The following is an 18032-nucleotide window of genomic DNA, read 5'->3' as shown; positions in this document are numbered from 1 at the left end:
AATCATAAACAATCCAAATTGCATGCATTGCCTGGTCATAATATCATATGAGCTTCATACATGTCATCATATCGGGTACCTAGGGCTTTGTGAACTTTCATCACCTTATGAATAACCAAAAAAAAAAAAAACAACAACGCTATAACTAATATCCATACAAAACGAACAGAGAACAAGCTTCCACAAGGAGAAAAAAAAACCAATGTTTTGGTTTACAGGTTCGTCAATTTGCGGAACCAACTTGGCTTCTTAGCACCAGAGCTCGGCAGAGCATCTTGTCTGCTCCCAGGCTGAGACCTCATTCCACGATCACGTTCATAATCACCGCTCCCAGAGCTGCTCTTCATACCATCACGACGAGAGCCACGATGTCGGGAACGAGCATCATCAATCTCTTCCTCATATCTAGCACGACGACGTGCCTTACGGCGAAGAGCGCGGCGAGCCTCCTCATCCGACGAAAGCGAGTGGGCATTGCCGCCTTCATCGGCTGCAAGGGGGGGGCATATCAATAAGGGTGGGGACAATTTCCGGTGGCTCCGGAGGCTCATCACTTTGCTGGTAAACCCACGAGGAAATCTTATCTTTTCCACCGCGGCCAGGAGTCAAACCACCAGTCATGAGCGGCTCCCGATATAGCTCAGGAGCGACCTTGGATTTGCGTCGACGAGCGATCGGTTCTTCAAACGCGCGGGAACTATGAGCTCCTCGACGGCTTGTCTCACGCTCGTCGGCATAGAAATCATCAGGAAATCTTTGCTCACGTTCGCGACGTCGACTCGCTCTCGTGGCCATCATCTCCTCTTCGCGCATTCGCCGGCGTTCGCGTCGCTCTGCCGCTCTAGCTTCAGCCGCCGCTTCGGCTTCAGCTTCGCGAGCTGCTTGCTCTTCTTGAGCACGACGTTCTTCGCGTGCAGCTCGTCGGGCACGCCTTATCTCCCGTAGACGGTCTTCTTCACGTAGACGTTCTTCCTCTTCTTCTTCGCGAGCACGTTGTTCACGTGCTCGCTCCTTTCGCCTGGCGCGCCGCTCCTCAGCTTCCCGAGCTTCGTTTTCACGAGAGTCAGAAGGTGCCTTGCGGGATCCGCGTCGTGCATGTCGTGCTGCTCGCCGAGCTTCCGCTTCTTCGGCTTCTGTATCGCCCCCTGGCGCTGCACCGGGAGCGTCAGTCATGAATCCCTCGGCGTCAGTGTCTGGTCGGACGGATCCCCGGCGTCGATCATCGCGGCGCGCTCTGCGGGCGCCGTCGCGTTCAATTTCTGCCGGGTATCTTGCGTCGTCGTCACGATACGAGCGCGACTTCCGTCTTTCAGGCATCTCTGGGCATTCTGGACGGTCTGGGCGTGTGGTTTTTCTGAGCGAATCCAGAAGCCCCATTAATCCACCGCTCTCCTGTTTCTTCGGTGGTGCGGTGTTGGAGCGCTTCAGACGACGTTCTCTTGGGTATGCATCAACGAAGGCCATATCCTCTGGCCCTGACATGATTTCTGCGGTGGGATATGCTCGATATGGATCAACCAGGACAGCATCATCCTCATCGTCAGGTCTGGGGCGCGGCTATGAACAATCTTCAGTCAGTACAGCGGACAACGAAGACTCCGGCTATCCCGACATACCTGTCTCCTTGACTTGCGCCTTGAGCCTTTGGATCCCTCTTTAGGTGAGTGACCCTCGGCATCCTCTATATCGACCATTACGAGGTCATCATCCTCGATTGCATATGGGTCTCGGCCTTTTTGAATGAGGTTAGCTAGGCCAAACAAAATATTCCAGGGAAGTGAGACATACCTGACTTGCGTCTGTCCGTGCGCGGGCGCTCACGCCGAGACCTAGAAGGATCCATGCCCATCAGCTTGGCTGCTTTGTCAGAAACGTCAGGCTTCTCATCCGGTGGTGAATCAGCAGTTTTATCATCTTCATCAAAAGATGGACGTCTGGAGACGGGCTTTGAAGATGAACCGGGTTTGCGAGTCGATTTGCTTTTGGACTGGGGTGTACCCAGTACCATGTTGGCCAAGGCGACGCTACGTTGGTTCTTCGAGGGCCGCCCCTCTCGTTCTCGGCGCTTTTCCCGGTCAGACAAAGACCTTTCCACTTCTGGATCAGGGTCTTTGGGTCGAGATTTTGTAGATTTTGACCGCACCGCAGGAGAAGTCTCTTGAGTAGACTCTTTTGTCTTCGCAGGTTCCACTTCATCTTGGACCTTTTCCCTCTTACTCAGCTTTTTCGGAGGCTCCGCTTTCTCCTGAATTTTTTCCTTCTTGGTCAACTTCTTGGGAGCTTCTGTCTCCTCTGAAATCTTGTTTTCCTTCTTACTCGACTTCTTTGGGGGCGGCGCTACCCCCCAGAAGCCCCATGAAGAGGTACTCGTAGTACGCTCAGGGCGAGGTCGCTCCTTCTTGGAGGATTTGGGAGGCTCTTTGGTAGGCTCTGGCGGAGCCACAGGAGGACTACTTTCGTCCTTCTCTGGTTCCTCGGCAACAGCCTCGGGTTCAGGTGCAGTTGCAGGCGCAGGCTCAGCTTCAGGCTCAGGCTCAGGCTCAGGCTCAGGCTCTGGCTCTGGCTCAGGCTCTGGCTCCGGCACTGGCTCCGGTTGATGTTCTACTTCTGGTTCAGGCTCTGCAATTGGTTCAGGCTCCAGGCCTAGCTCACGTGTTTCCTCGGGGGGGTGGTGGAGTTGGCTCCCTGGGAGCGGCGGCCGCGGCGGCAGCGGCAGCAGCAGCGGCAGCAGCGGCTTTCTCAGCTTCGGCCTTTTTATACTTCTTGAGTTCCTTTTTTGACATCTTTGAAAGATCTGGCGCTGGTGGCTCGGGCTCCGGTTCCGGTTCGGGCTCAGGCTCTGGTTCAGGCTCTGGTTCAGGCTCTGGTTCAGGCTCTGGCTCTGGTTCAGGCTCAGGCTCAGGTTCGGGCTCGGGTTCATCTCCAAAGTCTGGGAAGCTTCCAGGGATAGAGTCCTTAGAAACTTTTCTTTCTTCGGACTCAGTAGCCTCTGCAGTTTTAGACTTAGACTTTGAACTCTTCTTCGACGGAGCGGGCTCCTCAACAAGAGGTTCAGGCTCAGGCTCTGGTTCCGGCTCCGGTTCGACCTTCTTTTCCTTGGATTTGCTCTTCGAGCTTAACTTTTCTGCCTTTGCCTTCTCCTTCTTGGCCTGCTCCAGGGCCTTGATACGCTCGGCAACACTAAGCTTGGAAGACTTGCTCTTGGTCTTCTCGGGGGCAGGAGGCTCTGGCTCAGGCTCCGGTTCAGGTTCAGGCTCAGGCTCCGGTTCTGGTGCTGGCTCAGGCTCAGGCTCAGGCTCAGGTGCTAGCTCTAATTCAGGCTCCAGGGGGTTATCCTCAACATCAATAAGCAGGTCTTCCTCTGCTATAGGGTTTGCCTCCTTCTTTTCCTCTTTAGCTTTCTTCGTCGATTTGGTTTTACTCGTAGATCCACCAGTCAGGCTCGACCAGAAGCTTTTCGATGCTTTCTCCTCTTTGGGAGGAGGCTCGATAGCTTTCGTGGTCTTCTTTGAGCCCTTGGAGGTTTTGGGGGCGAGCTCAGCCCAAACATCGTCGGTGTTGTCATAGAAAGCCTCCGGCTCTGGGGACAAACCCTGAGCAGGCGGTGTCGGTGCACGTGGAGGAGGTTCCTCGATATCCTTGCCCTTCTTCTTCTTTTTCTTTTCCTTCGCTGGCCCCCAAATGCCCCATGAATCGTCTTCAGCAGGTTTCTCTAGCTCGGGCTCGGGCTCGGGCTCAAGCACCGGTTCAGGTTCAGGTTCAGGTTCAGGTTCAGGTTCAGGTTCAGGTTCAGGCTCTGGCTCTGGCTCAGGCTCTGGCTCTGGTTCCAGAACTGGCTCAGGCTCGGGTACCGGTTCAGGTGTTGGCTCCGGTGCCACAACTGGCTCAGGCGGCTGATCGGATGGCAGCTCGAAGTCCTTCCCAGGAATAGGGAGACCCTTGCGCACCAATTGTTTTTCTCGCTTCTTGCGCTCTTTGGACGATATCTCGCGCCAGTTTGCGTATAGAGGATCATCAGGCACCTTTGGCTTTTCAGGCTCGGGCTCTGGTACTGGTTCGGGTTCAGGTTCAGGTTCAGGTTCGGGTTCGGGTTCAGGTTCGGGCTCCGGCTCAGGTTCTGGTTCCGGAACAGGCTCGGCTTTCCCTTTACTTTTCTTCTTGTCCTTTGAGACTCCCCAGGCGCCAAAAGGGTCAACTGGTTCTTTAGGTTTCGGTGGCTCATCGATGATAGGCTCCGGATCCGCTAAAAGGTTGATCTTCTTTTTCTTCTTATCTTTGGTTTTCACTGGAACACCCCAGCCCCAGTCATTATCTGCCTCGGCTGGGTTTTCCTCGGCCACCGGTTCGGGTTCAGGTACAGGCACGGGTTCAGGTTCGGGCTCCGGTTCGGGCTCAGGCTCAGCTGCCTTGGCTGCTGCCTGCTCTTCTGCTAACTTTGCTGCGGCTTCGTCCTCATCTTTCCATTTCTTTTCCATCTCTTTCTTCGCTTTACGCTGCTCCTTCTTGGAGAGGTTCAGATACCAGGCTTCCTGCGTGAAATCGACTCTGGGTGCAGGTGCAGGCGGAGGCATAGGAGCCTCAGGTGCGGGCTCTAGATCGGACGTCCCCTTCTTATTTTTGTCTTTGATCACACCCCAATCACCTCCTCCCCAGCCATCTTCTTGCTTGATTTCGCCGGGCGTGGAGCCAATGTCGAAATCGAAATCACCAGTCTCGGATACTTTCTTGGTTGGCCCCCATGGGTTGTTGTCTTTAGGAGCGTCTCCAAGAGGATCAAGCTTGCCACCAGTATTCCAATCTTTGCCCCATCCTCCAAAATTAAACCCAGTTCCGCCGGTCTTCGGAGCGGGACTATCGAAATTCAAGTCCAATTGTGGTGCGCCCTCATTAAGACTTACGTCCTGGAACCCCCCAGGAGGTGCAACATTTGCCTGTAATTTTACTTAGATGCCCATCTTATGTATTGGAGGAGGATTGTCTTACCTTCCCTTTCTTTTTTTTCCCTACATTCGTAAAGGCAGCCCACGAAGAATCTCCCCCACCGTCATCCTCCGCCCAACTAAGATTATTGGCAGCGGAGGCTTCAGCAGCCTTTCGTTCTTCCTCCTCCTTAGCCAGTCTCTCTTCTTCTTCCTTTTCTTTGGCCAGTCTCTCTTCCTCTTCCTTGGCCAATCTCTCTTCCTCCTCTTTGGCTTTTCTTTCTTCCTCTTCCTGTTCCTTCTTCTTTTTATCCTTCTTTCCGCTTACATTCCAATCGCCCCAATCATCACCGCCATCTCCCCCTCCCCCGTCACCGCCTCCAGCCCCGCCTGAATCACCGCCAGCCCCGCCGGCATCACCGTCACCGTTGGAATTGTCATCACCTCCGGCCGGTGGCGGCGGCGGAGAAGGGGGAGCAGGAGGCGGTGCTGCTTTCTTTGCTGCCGCGGTTTTCTTTTTCTTATGCTCTCGGTATCCAATAGGATTCTCAAAGTCTATGCGTACATCCAGCGTGCGATCTTTCAGCAGCGAAGGAGACGGATTATGCGATTTTTGACGAGGTTTTTCGGGGAAGGCAACATTAGATAATTTGCGCTGAGCGAGCGGAGGTAGGCTAGAGTATTCGGGTGGAAGATCATGAATCGCATCGTCGTATGGGGGCGGAGGCTGGTCGTACGACGGTGGGCTTGGTAAGTGAATCAGAAAGCGAGGACTCAATCCTTTTTGGTGCACCCAGCTATTTGGTAGGCAGAAACTCGCTCGGTCACTGGAGAAAGTAGTCCAGAACTCATCGAGGGGTTTCTCCTCCATATTCGCTTTTCGTATGTAGTATGCGTCATTTCCCGTTTTGTCATTCTTCCCCGCGCATACGCGATAAGACCCCTCAATTGCTTCCATTTCGAAATTCACATGCGCCGAGTTCACGGCCGGTCCGATCACTGGATTGGGAACTCAGCGACGTTGAATAACGAACTCATCGGTGGTGGGTTGGATCCGAGTCCTGGTGGGGGGATATTGTCCCAATCAATCACAGGCGGTATTATTTGGCGCGGAGTTGCGATAGTGTGATATTTGTCTAGTGACGTTGCGCGAGCGGGTGTTGCGAGACTAATAAGCAGATAATTCAAATCAAATTCAGGTCAGATAGCCTCCCTGCACGACCGGCGCGAGTTCAGGTGTTTTTTTCCTAGATGCTGATAGATGTTATCTGTATGGAGTAGGGGACGGTGACACAGTCTGGAAAACTGAGCCTGCTGTAAATTGAACACAAGGAATTTCAAGGAGTCAAGGGAGTCAAGGGGAGAAATAAGGAAAAGTTTCGACTGGGGAGGGGATCTTCTGGAGAGGCAGGGATAAGTTCAGGCGGTGGAGGTGAAGATCATCCCATTTAGCCCGCAAAGTTTCAACTGTATGTACTCCCTCCGTACAATGTACTTGTTTAATGTTTGTTGTTTCATTGATGTAGTCCAGAGTGCTTTGATATTAACATAAAGCTTCCTCGGGTCATCCTTGAACAGCATACTCCTTATCTATATAAACACACCTGGGAGAGGGCAAAAGAAATATAGATGGCTGGGAACAGAAAAGGGTCCAGTGCATACTCCGTCCCTCTATGGAGTACAAAGAATGGAGTTAAACCTGGAACTGAGGATATGTACTCTGTACATATGTATACCAAAATATGTAGGTGTATATTTTTCTTACAATATGCATGCGCGTATACTCGAGAGGTCCAATGTCGCACAGACCCTGCGATAAACAATTCCCCAATCCCATGGTTCCCAATTTCATGTCCATGGATTGGAATCATGTGCACCATGGTACTATAACCAACTTTAAATCCAATTGCATGCATACATTACCGCTGTATAGATATAAATCCAGTACAACTAGACTGAAAATCTCAGACCTCAATGCAAGGTCTCCGTTCTGCTGTACATATAGTTCCGTTTGTACCTGCAATGTTTGCACCCTCGAGTCAAGCCCACAAACATGTGTTTTACGGAGTAAGTTGCATGAAGTTCTCCGTCAATGCTAGAAAATTCTCCTCGAGCCCAATTACACAATGCAAGCCCAAAATTATAAGAGCCACCTGCAAGCGCAACACATCATTTCACACCGCCACTTGAGCTTCGGAGCGAAAAAAAAAAAAGAGCGCAGTGCGGGGTTAGTGGAGAGTCTACAGCGGAAAGGATAGTAAGGGTCTTCTTCTCTCGGACTCATTTATTCAATGGAGGCGATTTCATGGAAGTGAATTGGAACGAAGATGGCAAGCTCGCCATGGATTGATAATGATATCCCATCGTGGCGCTGCCACAGTTCGATCAAACAAAACACAGCCAGTATTGAGAAACACAGTTTGACAGGCGAACTACAATACAATAAGAAAACAGGAATCAGGCCATATGGGGAGGGGAATTGAAAACATATGGTAAACTAGCTTGGAAGACCAATTGAGTTAACTGCTTACCGAAGAAAATCTCAACTACTAGGTCAATAACTCTGCCTTCTAATGGAAATTCCTGGCAAAAACCAAGTCCACCTCAGGCTCAGGTTCAAGTGGAGTCTTCTGAGTCATACAGAGAGCTCTTGGGCGCCGGTTGACCGTACACCTGCTGGTGCTCTCGCTCATACCGTTCGCGATCTTCGATTTGCAATTGGTGGTAGCGCTAGATCCACTGTCAGCTTCTGCAATTCAGCATATACCGTTTCGGTGAAGGGTCCTCACATCTTTCTCCGATTGGGGTTGTCTACTCCATTCCTCGGCAATGGCCGTGAAGGTCTCTGTGCCGGGCTTTCCCTGGTAGCTAGCGGTATCGATACGGTCCGCCAGGTACAAAATATAGGCGGACTTAGGTTTCTTGGGCTGGCGGTCATCTTTGATGGGAGTGTAGTTCTTCTTGCTAAGACGCGAAAGAGTTAAGCGGGCAGTGTTGGCCTCCTTGATTTGGAGCGGCGTGTGCGTCTTGACCCACGCGTCATAGGCAGCGGCGTTAGCGACTATATTCGCCTTGGCCTGGGCTTGGAGTCTCTGGATTTGAGGATTAGTATGCCGCTGCTATCGTAGACGAAGAGGGCCAAGGGTGCATACCTCCAGCTCAGGACCGCTGATGGATTTTCCATGCTCAATGGCAACCAGGAATGCTTCCGGTTGCTTGTATTCGCCTTTAATCTCGTTCAGCTTCTCACAGACAGCAAGCGTGTACGCAGAGGTGGGCAGTCTCTTGGGCTGCGGGACCAGACCAATCGCCTTAAGCTCTTTGATATGAGCGTTGTGTTTCTTGCGATTCTGGACTTCCTGTTGTTTCTCGCTGAGCACTCGTTTCTTTTTGGATTCGCCATCGGTTTTTTTGGCACTCTTCGCCTTGGGCGCCTTGGTCGTCTTTGGAGGGGTAGAAGCAGTCGCGAACGAATTCGATTGGAACAGCGACTGAATGGAGAAAGGGGATTGGACTTGTGGTCGCGTCAGACCAGAGTTGGCTGCCAGACAAACGCGACCAAGCTGGTTCTGCAAGTCGATCACGCCAGTACGGCCAGGAACAGCACCGCGGTGCAGGGTGCGGAGGAAGCCCCCCCGAGCTGCCGACTGCCAAGACATGATGTGATTATCGAAGCCTATTGAGCTGTATTCCAAGGTTGTGTCAAAGTATTGAAACCAATGATCAGACGATTTAGCAATCAAACCCTCAAAAGCTAGAAAACGATAGGGGAGCTGTTGACGCAAGCGGAGCACGAGTCGCGCTTGCTGCAGTGTACCTATCCGTATCGGGACTAGCTTAGTCACAAGGAATTATGTAAGCTGTTTCTTCATTCCAACGGTTTGCGCAAGTGACGATGCGATAGACAAACACCTCCCACGATCTTTTTTTTCCCGGTGGCCTAAGGCCTCAATTGTCATTTCATACCCTTTCTCGCGGGGCGCTTCCTCTTCCCCCTCTCTCTCTCTCTCTCTTCCCTCGCACCGTGTCCCGGGTGCTTTTGCGTTCCAGTAACACTCACTAATCGGCCTGCAACAATGGCTCGCCACGGGGACACTCGCTCACCATCACCTGTAGGCAGCACATACTCTTCATCCCGACGGCCTCGTAGAGAGGATGATCGATATGACAGAACCAGGCGGGATGATGGGCGCGGTTACCGTAGATCCCGCAGCCCAGAGGTACGTGTGGCGCATTGCAAACTCATATCTGATCCTCCAGTCTCTGACTTTCCTTGTCATATCCAGAGACGATACCGTGGGCGCGACCGACCCCGCGATAGAGATTCATACCGCCGACGAGACCTCCCCATAGACCGGCGTGACGAAGATACTTATCGGCCAGCTCGCAGAGACCGATCCCGAGAACGGCGTCGAGATGATGACCACGATTTCCGCCGCAGAAGTCGTGATAGAGACTACCGTCCCAGGCGAGATGATTCCCGCGATCGGGACCGCAGACGGTTAGATGATTCTGCTGACTTGAAGCCCAAGTCTAGACGGGATGACAGCCGTGATCGTGCTCCGAGCCGACGGTCCAGGTCTAGAACCCGGGAGGTAAGCTATCCGCACCTGGCATCATGCCGAGGTATTGATATTAATTGTACCCCGCAGCCTTCAAAGCCGTCCACACCGGCCCCAACTGCTCAGACAGACGAGCAGAAGAAAGCAGAGAGACTTGCCAAGCTTGAGGCATGGAAACAGAAACAAGCCGCCGAACGCGAAAAGAAACAAAAGGAACAGGCATCCCTTGATCCCAAACGGATCCTCGAGGCGATTGACCGTAATACAGTTGCGCCTCCAGCTGCCCCTGCCGCATTTCCCGGAAAAATGAAATTTGATCCAAAGGCCATCGTCAAATCATCCACCACGACCACCACTACTCCCACCGTACTTGGTACCGATGTTGCTGTCCCGACATCTGCCAAAACTCCGTCTGTGACAAAACCCCTCATACCTCCTGCTGCGCCTGCCACACTCTCTGGTCCATTGAAAGCGAAAGGTAATGTCAGTGGATTTGGCCTCGGTGCGAAACAAAGTTCTGAAACAGATAAACCATCTGCTTCTAAAACTCTGGGCTTTGGCGATGGCGATGAGCAATCTACACGTAAGAAGCTCGAAAGATTGCCAACCCCGCCTCTCGATGTGAGTGCACAGGTGGACGATGCCGGTGAAGACGACGATGTAGACATGCAAGGCGACGAAACAGAAGAACACGCGGCAGCGGCAGCGCATGCCGCAGCTGAACGCCGAGATGAACGGCTCCAGGGCCAGGTTGATGACGTCCATATGGCGGAGCCGACGAATGCGCAGGCCGATTCTACCCCCATGGATGTTGACGATGCTGAAGAAGTTGATCCCCTTGATGCATTCATGGCTGAGCTCCAAGACTCCGCGCCACCTGAAAAGAAAGTCGGGGCCACCTTTGCCAAGAATAAGACACACCAACAACCCGAGGCGATGTTTAACGACGACGAGGATGTGGATGTGACTGCAGTCGGTGATGAGAAAGCCGAGGATGTACTCGCGATGGCAGCAATCAAGAAAAAGAAACGGGAAATTCCTGATATCGACCACAACAAGATCGAATATGAGCCATTCCGCAAGCAGTTTTATACTGAACCCTCCAACCTTGCCGAGATGACAGAGGAGGAAGTAGCAAACTTACGCCTTGAACTCGATGGCATCAAAGTTCGCGGTGTGAATGTCCCTACACCAGTTCAAAAATGGTCGCAATGCGGTCTCGGTGTGCAGACATTAGATGTCGTTCACAAGCTTGGATGGGAAAACCTCACATCCATTCAGGCGCAAGCAATTCCCACGATCATGTCCGGTCGCGATGTTATCGGCATAGCAAAAACTGGCTCAGGAAAGACTGGTGCCTTCTTGGTACCGATGTTTCGACATATCAAGGACCAACGGCCCTTGGCTAGTATGGACGGCCCCATCGCTATGATCTTGTCGCCCACCCGTGAACTGGCCACCCAAATTCATAAAGACTGCAAGCCTTTCTTGAAGGCCTTGGGTCTTCGTGCTGTTTGCGCGTATGGTGGAGCGCCTATCAAAGACCAGATAGCTGAGCTGAAACGAGGCGCAGAAATCATTGTATGTACTGCCGGCCGTCTCATTGATTTGCTAGCCGCAAACCAAGGTCGGGTCCTCAACCTCCGCCGTGTCACATATGTTGTTCTAGATGAGGGAGATCGCATGTTCGACATGGGCTTTGGTCCACAAGTCGTGAAGATTATGGAGAGTATCCGACCGGACAGACAAACCGTCCTTTTTTCGGCCACGTTCCCTAAGAGTATGGAAGCCTTGGCCCGGAAGACTCTGAACCAGCCAGTGGAGATCACAGTGGGTGGCAAGAGTGTTGTGGCTCCCGAAATCACACAGATTGTTGAGGTTCGTAATAACGACCAGAAGTTCGTCCGCTTGTTAGAGCTTCTGGGAAATCTGTACGAAGACGACGCGAATGAAGACTATCGCACGTTGATTTTTGTGGACCGCCAAGAGGCAGCAGATGACTTGCTGAAGCAATTGATGTATAAGGGTTATCCTTGCATGTCGATCCATGGCGGAAAGGACCAGATCGATCGTGACAGCACGATTCAAGAGTTCAAGGCAGGTATTTTCCCTATTCTGGTCGCAACGTCAGTTGCTGCTCGTGGATTGGATGTCAAACAGCTGAAGCTTGTTGTCAACTATGACGCACCTAACCACTTGGAGGATTATGTCCATCGTGCCGGCCGTACTGGACGGGCTGGTAACACCGGAACCGCTGTCACGTTTGTCACCGAAGAACAAGATCGGTATGCCTTGGATATTGCAAAGGCTCTCAAACAAAGTGGACAGCAAGTCCCCGAGCCTCTCCAAAAGCTAGTTGATGGGTTCATGGAGAAGGTCAAGTCTGGAAAGGAGAAAAATTTCTCACGCCATGGATTCGGTGGTAAAGGTCTGGATCGTCTTAATATGGAACGTGAAACTGCGAGACTTCGTGAGCGGAAAGCATACAAAACCGGGGATGATAACGACGAAGAAGATGAGAAACTTGAGACTGAGCAGGAGTCAGATGATCGATTCAATAAGGCCTTTTCGGCTGTCCGATCCACTGCGGACCCAGCAGTCCCATCGCCTACAGCTTCAGTTTCTGTGCCAGGTGTGCCGAAGGGCATTGATCTTGATGGCAAGATTGTCGTGCATCGTACAGAGAGAACACCGGCAAACGCTTCAAAGAACCCATTGGACAAGGTGGGCTCCGCAGTTGCGGAGATCAACGCACGTTTGAGTCGTGCTGGTGTAATGAGATCAGGCGTGCCTATCGACAATCGGGGACCTGATGCCGGAGCCTTCCATGCAACGCTGGAAATCAATGATTTCCCTCGTAAGTTATTCCATATCACTCCCATCTTGGAGACAATCACTTACCGTTTACTTTCACGTCACAGAAAAAGCACGTTGGGCTGTCACAAATCGCACAAACGTGGCAAAGATCCTAGAAGCATCTGGAACCTCCATCACCACCAAAGGCAATTTCTATGCCGCAGGGAAGGAACCTGGTCCTGGTGAGCTTCCCAAGCTCTACATTCTGGTCGAGGGCGAGACGGAGATTTCCGTCACTACCGCCATACACGAGCTCAGACGTCTTCTCAAGGATGCAACACTTGCAGCTTCAGAGGGTGAGGCTCGTGCTCCGGTGGGTGGCCGCTACAATGTTCTTTAGGTCAAGCTTGAGTTTATGAAAAGCTCCAATATGTATTGAATAATTCAATGATTGTACGATATTCTTGTTTCTTCCGTTCATGTAGAAGCTGAAGCTAAAGATTGCCCTGATGGTTGTGCTCATCCGTGGAATTGGGGACACGGCTGCTCAATTATTGGAGTATTCAAACTGACGAGTATACAAGGCACTTAGGTATCAAGACTTCACCCCTCTGCAAAAGGGGTTTGAACCCTGTGCGCTCTGGATCTTGCCAGGCCGATAAGCACCATTACATCATCCAATACATATATAACTACATAGTCATCAAAGAGATGGTTGGTTCCACAATTCCACTAATGAACAAAAAGTTAATAAACTGCGATAAGAAGGCCAGACATACGCTATTAAAAGACATAATAAGCCCACAAATAGAACGCTATTAAGAAAGATCCCCGGGATATAAAGGCAGTCATGATCAAATCGAAATGGCGCATAGATGTCTACTCCCATCTCCTTGCAGCCTCAGCCCCATCTACATCTCGCGCGGCCCTCTCTGTGCGACTGACTTGATCCAATGTCTGCGAATGGGTCTGTGCTTTCTGAGCAGCTAGCTTTGAGCCCAGTTTCCCTTTATTGGCAGATGCGCCTTCAGCGCGTTTCTACCAGTCCCACAAGTTAGCAATTATAGTCATGCGCAGCAAGCTTTCGGATGAAATGAGATATTATACCTGTGCAGCAATTGCAGCATTTGCCCGTGCTTCGTCTGATCCGGGAGTGCTGCCATTTGTATTGCTCTCACCCAGAGTGCGACCAGGTGTAGCCTTCCAGTTTGTCTTGGCCGGAAGTGGGGCACGGGTTGCGGCACTCGTCCCTGAGTTGGTGCCAACCACACGGCCTGGTTGGCTGAAGGGATCGGTCTCATTGGAAGAACTGGAACATATGTTGCCCATTGTGATTGTGTAGCGAGTTGTAGGGATCGGAGAGTTTGTTGCGGTTAGTCTTGAGTGGCGAAGGATAGGACGGATGTTGATAAAAGCGTCGGTTACGCTGCCAAGCAGATCTTCAAGAAAGCCAATTAGATTAAGCAGGCTCCTTCGAAGTACATCCCGCAAGTGCTATGCTGACTATGAATCAATTTGTCCAGGGGTATGTATGTTGTTCGCGGGTTATTGCAAGTGGATGTTGGAGCAGTGCGATAAGCTGATAGTCGATCCGGGGCAAAGGCGGTGACCGTAGTCTTAACACTGATTTCAGTAAGCCAGTCTGCGCAATTGAGGGTAGTAGCATCCATTGACGCCTGATATGAGACAATTCTTTAGAATATACCGGCGGAGGTGAAGTTCTACTATAAACCGGATACAAACCACAGACAAACTACCGGATTAGAGCTGTCGGGCCAGAGGGGCAGAATTGAAGCTTAGTCAGAATCTCCTTTGGGGGAAATCACCTCCGCGGGGGAAGGAATTCTTCATCGGAATGCTGGGGAACATTTTCCAGCTTCTATTGACCCCAGCTCTATGATTCCTGCGGTTTCGACTCTATATCACACATATATTATAAGATTTGCCGACGTTGATCGCCAAAGCACGCTCTACGATTCGCTCGAAAATCATGACGCCTAACCCCCAAGGTCCTCATCCTCTACTGCGTCCCGAAGGTCCTCACAGCTGCACTGAGGGGTCTGAGTCGACATCGAGTTATGCCCCCTAATCCTCCTAAAATACTTTCGATCCGATCCTGCATCTGCAACTCCAAGGTCCTCGTTTTTGCATTTCCTGTCGATCTCGGTCAATTCTCCGATTGCGCCTATTCTCAACCAGTCCAGTCCAAGCGTGTGACCCGATTGTGAGACTACGCCGTGAGACGATATCATTCGGCAGTACAACCTGAACTTCCTCTTGGGAACGGCGCACACACTAGGTGGCGCTTTGCCTCGTGGTTGCGTGGGTTTTGCTGTACAATATTGTACCTGGCCGAGATTCATTGTCCCGCTTGCGGTCGCACACGGCTCGCTTCCTCGACTGCATTTTCCCCATATCGTTCGCTGTACACCCTTCTGGGACGACACTGTTTCTGGCGAGCCCGCTTTGATTTCGGCCTAAAACCTTCGATCTATCACCTGAAGTGAACCGTGCACCATGGCCTCCCAAATACAAGAAGGCGATTTCTGCCTTGAATGCAATTGGGAAGCCTTCCACATCGATGGCAAGGCTACGGTAGATCCCGCGGGTAATGCCTTCCAACATCATTGGAACTGTTCAAGCTATGAGACCCAGGCACCGCTTCCCCATTGTGAGGTCGATGAGGCCTGTTGTGATGTAGACGACTGCGCGCTGGACTGTGGGTCAGTATGCAACGGCTTTATGGGCTGTGACACTTCTACCGTATGCTCAGTCACTCATTGCGATAATGACAACTGCGATGATGATAATTGCGACGATACTCACTGCGTCGATGATCATTGTGATACCAACCATTGCGAACAGGATAACTGCGAGGACAACCACTGTGACAGTATTGACCCTCTGTGCTTCGAAAACCACTGCTGCGAGGGTACTGCGACTCAGGACTGCGGCTTTGACGCTCTGTTTGGACTCAATCCCCCACTGTCACCAGAGACAGGCATTTTCCCTTCTGCGGCAATGGGAAATCATTCCCTTGGTCATGCGACAAAAGCCATGCAGCATCCTCATCCTGGTCTTCTGAACCCGTATCAACAGGAAAACTTCCTATCGTCATACCAATCTCATGCTACCCACTGCGAGCAGGAGGTATCCAACCACTTCGAGTGCCATGATTTCCAGAAAGATTGGCAAGGAATGTTCATGGCGCCTCCTGTTCCCACACGGACCGAAGTCAATCCAGCCGAAGTTTTCCACATGCTTGGTATGTGCTCCGACTTTTCAATATGCCAAGATCAACACGTATCTGAGCCGCAGAATGGTCTCGGTGCCTTTGAGAAATCCAAAATCGACACATCTGACGCATACAATTGCTTCCACCCTGAACATCACCATGTTCACGACCATTTCAAAAACCCGAATGATTTTGACGTGCAAACTACACGCAAAGGGCCTCATCGCAACCATCATCGCTGCCGACCTCACACCCATGCTCATTCTCACCCATATTCCCCTTATTCTCGACAGTCTCGCTCAAGCATTAGCTCCCATCTCCATTCTAGCCCAGGAGAGACCCCGCCACCTCTTGAGGGCGATTCCTCATCTGTGCTTACCACTCCGGACTTTTCTCCTGCTGACAGCAAGCTACATATCTGCAAGTGGGCAACGGAGATTCATGGAGTCAAGGCTGCTTGCGGTGCTACATTTGCAGATTGTGGTGCTCTTCAAGAGCATCTCGTTGCCAGTCATATGAACACCATGAATGGTGCCAAGGGCAATGGGTACTACTGCTGCTGGGAAGGCTGTCATCGCCCGGACGAGCCTTTCTCGCAGAAGTCCAAGCTTCAAGGTCATTTCCTCACACACAGTAACTGTACGGCATATTTATCGCCACGCTATTTATTAATGGCAGGACAGATGTACTAACATGAATGGCATCTTTACAGACAAGAATTTTTCGTGCTCAGTGTGTGGCAAGGCATTTGCTAGACAAGCGACATTAGACCGACACGAGCGTAGTCATCGCGGCGACAAACCATACAAATGCAAACACTGCAATAAATCATTCACAGATAGCAGCGAATTGAGTACGTCGTGCTCGAGTTTCATTTTGAATCCACTGCTAACTAAGTCAGAAACACATTCACGAACCCACACCGGCGAAAAGCCCTTTAAATGCACCTGGCCAGGATGCAGCTTTACCACGGGCGACGTGAGTTTCCCTTTCTCTGTCAAATTTGCCGGCCCATATTCTAACGTCAGCTCAGTCTTCGAATATGTCTAGTCATAGACTAAGTATGTTATTTCCTCCATTTCAGATATTAACTTATTTTACTGACCTCAACCAGCCCACGGAGAGCGAAGACATAAATGCCTTTTCCCAGGGTGCACTAAGAGCTTCACACGTCCTGGTATGTTCTACTAGTCGAGCTTGTTTCAATGGTCTAGATGCTAACATCAATTCTTGGTAGACCAATTAAAACGCCACCAGAGAACGACTCATAAACAAGACTCTTGCCTGTCACTCCCATCACCGAACCCCGACCAATTCGCCATGACCCCCTTCACTTTGGTCTGAGGAACCACATCTTTTCACACATTAATGTATGCGATTGTCATGTCTTACGACCCAACAGATTACGGCGCTATTTGCGGCCGGGCGTACTATGGATGGTTGGGATATACTTTTGTGTCTGGCGTTTTGCGGATTTTGGAGACCACCAACAAAACTTGATACCACCTGGCATTGATGCTGCTAGGACTTTTCACCACTGATATAATTGAGATATTGTCTTAGATCATGAACTGATGACCAATTGATGGCCCTGGTTCATCACTTTCCTCGGTAGTCTTATTACATTGTCCTTTGCTTTCACGTACTTCTATGCCAGGAATGATATTTCGCCTGGGAAAATAGATATTGTAGACTGAACATGCACAATGCCTTTCTTTGTTTTGCTGGTATGGACCAAAATACCCAAAGGTACCAGTTAGACCTTCATATACACGATTGCCACGTCCACATCATCACTGCACTTCAAAAGGGACGACCCGAGTTCAAACAACCATGCAACAAAAATGCGCTTAATCTTCTGTAGCCCTCTGCTCAAGCGCCTCAACAGCATTCCTCAACTCCCGAATCCGATGTCCAACCCGTCGACGCACCTCGTCTTTAACACCCTGGGGGACCTCTGCTGGATTGTACTGTGTCTCGACAATAGCACTCTCTCCCGCCTCCTCTCCCGCAATCAACGATTCATCCGTCTCATTCTCAACTTCCCCAGGACGAGCAGTGTAGAGGGCGTACACACTGGACAGCTGGTTTAGGGCATCGCGAGCAGACTCGCGGTCCGATGCAGCGTATATAGTAGATGAGTCGGTGCTCTCAGTGGCAATTTCAAACTCGTCCTTCGCGACTTCGTACAGCTCTTGTAGCTCCTCGACTAGGAGGTCGGCTTCGGCTTTGCCGGTGGATCCTTTTCGGTCGCCGTAGGTTCTAGCTGTGGGTTTGGCAAATGACGGACGAAGAGAGAATGACGATTGAATTGAGATTGGGCCGGTACGTGTTTTGCGAGGAATGGGCAGGCTGTGCAAAGAGCGAGAGACGGGACCCAGTCGTTGTATGGACGGTTGCGTGATGTGGTGCGATTGAAGACTTCCAATGCGGAGGAGTGAGGGGCCACGTAGAGAGCGGGTGTAAGGTATAGCAGACATTTTGAAAATGTGTATGCAGGAAAGGAAGCAAAGCAATTTG

General features: G+C 51.2%; 6 protein-coding genes across 6 annotated transcripts; 2 read left to right on the top strand and 4 right to left on the bottom strand.

The window, feature by feature from the left end:
• Positions 1 to 212: 212 nt before the first annotated feature.
• On the bottom strand, positions 213 to 5877 carry N7500_008568 (uncharacterized protein; the record flags this gene model as incomplete). The annotated part of the gene is given in 6 exon segments (XM_056679712.1): positions 213 to 558; positions 572 to 1557; positions 1617 to 1732; positions 1789 to 2750; positions 2761 to 4931; positions 4984 to 5877. 6 exon segments carry the CDS (start codon positions 5875 to 5877, stop codon positions 213 to 215), a joined length of 5475 nt encoding a protein of 1824 aa, XP_056530084.1.
• A 1658-nt stretch (positions 5878 to 7535) lies between these two features.
• Positions 7536 to 8578, bottom strand: N7500_008567 (High mobility group superfamily; the record flags this gene model as incomplete). The annotated part of the gene is made up of 3 exons (XM_056679711.1): positions 7536 to 7649; positions 7709 to 8011; positions 8072 to 8578. 3 exons carry the CDS (start codon positions 8576 to 8578, stop codon positions 7536 to 7538), a joined length of 924 nt encoding a protein of 307 aa, XP_056530083.1.
• A 417-nt stretch (positions 8579 to 8995) lies between these two features.
• Positions 8996 to 12677, top strand: N7500_008566 (uncharacterized protein; the record flags this gene model as incomplete). Its single annotated transcript, XM_056679710.1, has 4 exons — positions 8996 to 9139; positions 9206 to 9514; positions 9572 to 12338; positions 12403 to 12677. The coding sequence occupies 4 exons, from the start codon at positions 8996 to 8998 to the stop codon at positions 12675 to 12677; spliced, it is 3495 nt and encodes a 1164-aa protein (XP_056530082.1).
• Positions 12678 to 13156: 479 nt separating this feature from the next.
• On the bottom strand, positions 13157 to 13606 carry N7500_008565 (uncharacterized protein; the record flags this gene model as incomplete). Its single annotated transcript, XM_056679709.1, has 2 exons — positions 13157 to 13315; positions 13385 to 13606. The coding sequence occupies 2 exons, from the start codon at positions 13604 to 13606 to the stop codon at positions 13157 to 13159; spliced, it is 381 nt and encodes a 126-aa protein (XP_056530081.1).
• Positions 13607 to 14794: 1188 nt separating this feature from the next.
• On the top strand, positions 14795 to 16856 carry N7500_008564 (C2H2-type zinc finger protein; the record flags this gene model as incomplete). The annotated part of the gene is made up of 6 exons (XM_056679708.1): positions 14795 to 16151; positions 16225 to 16365; positions 16414 to 16490; positions 16546 to 16573; positions 16627 to 16689; positions 16750 to 16856. 6 exons carry the CDS (start codon positions 14795 to 14797, stop codon positions 16854 to 16856), a joined length of 1773 nt encoding a protein of 590 aa, XP_056530080.1.
• A 506-nt stretch (positions 16857 to 17362) lies between these two features.
• On the bottom strand, positions 17363 to 17992 carry N7500_008563 (uncharacterized protein; the record flags this gene model as incomplete). The annotated part of the gene is made up of 1 exon (XM_056679707.1): positions 17363 to 17992. The coding sequence occupies one exon, from the start codon at positions 17990 to 17992 to the stop codon at positions 17363 to 17365; it is 630 nt and encodes a 209-aa protein (XP_056530079.1).
• Positions 17993 to 18032: the final 40 nt, after the last annotated feature.

Source organism: Penicillium coprophilum, assembly GCF_028826855.1.
Source record: "Penicillium coprophilum strain IBT 35676 chromosome Unknown utg000005l_segment0_segment0, whole genome shotgun sequence".
In the NCBI taxonomy this organism is placed as follows: Eukaryota; Fungi; Ascomycota; class Eurotiomycetes; order Eurotiales; family Aspergillaceae; genus Penicillium; species Penicillium coprophilum.
The sequence above is the reverse complement of the archived record's forward strand: the minus strand, read 5'-3'. Positions and strand labels throughout refer to the sequence as shown.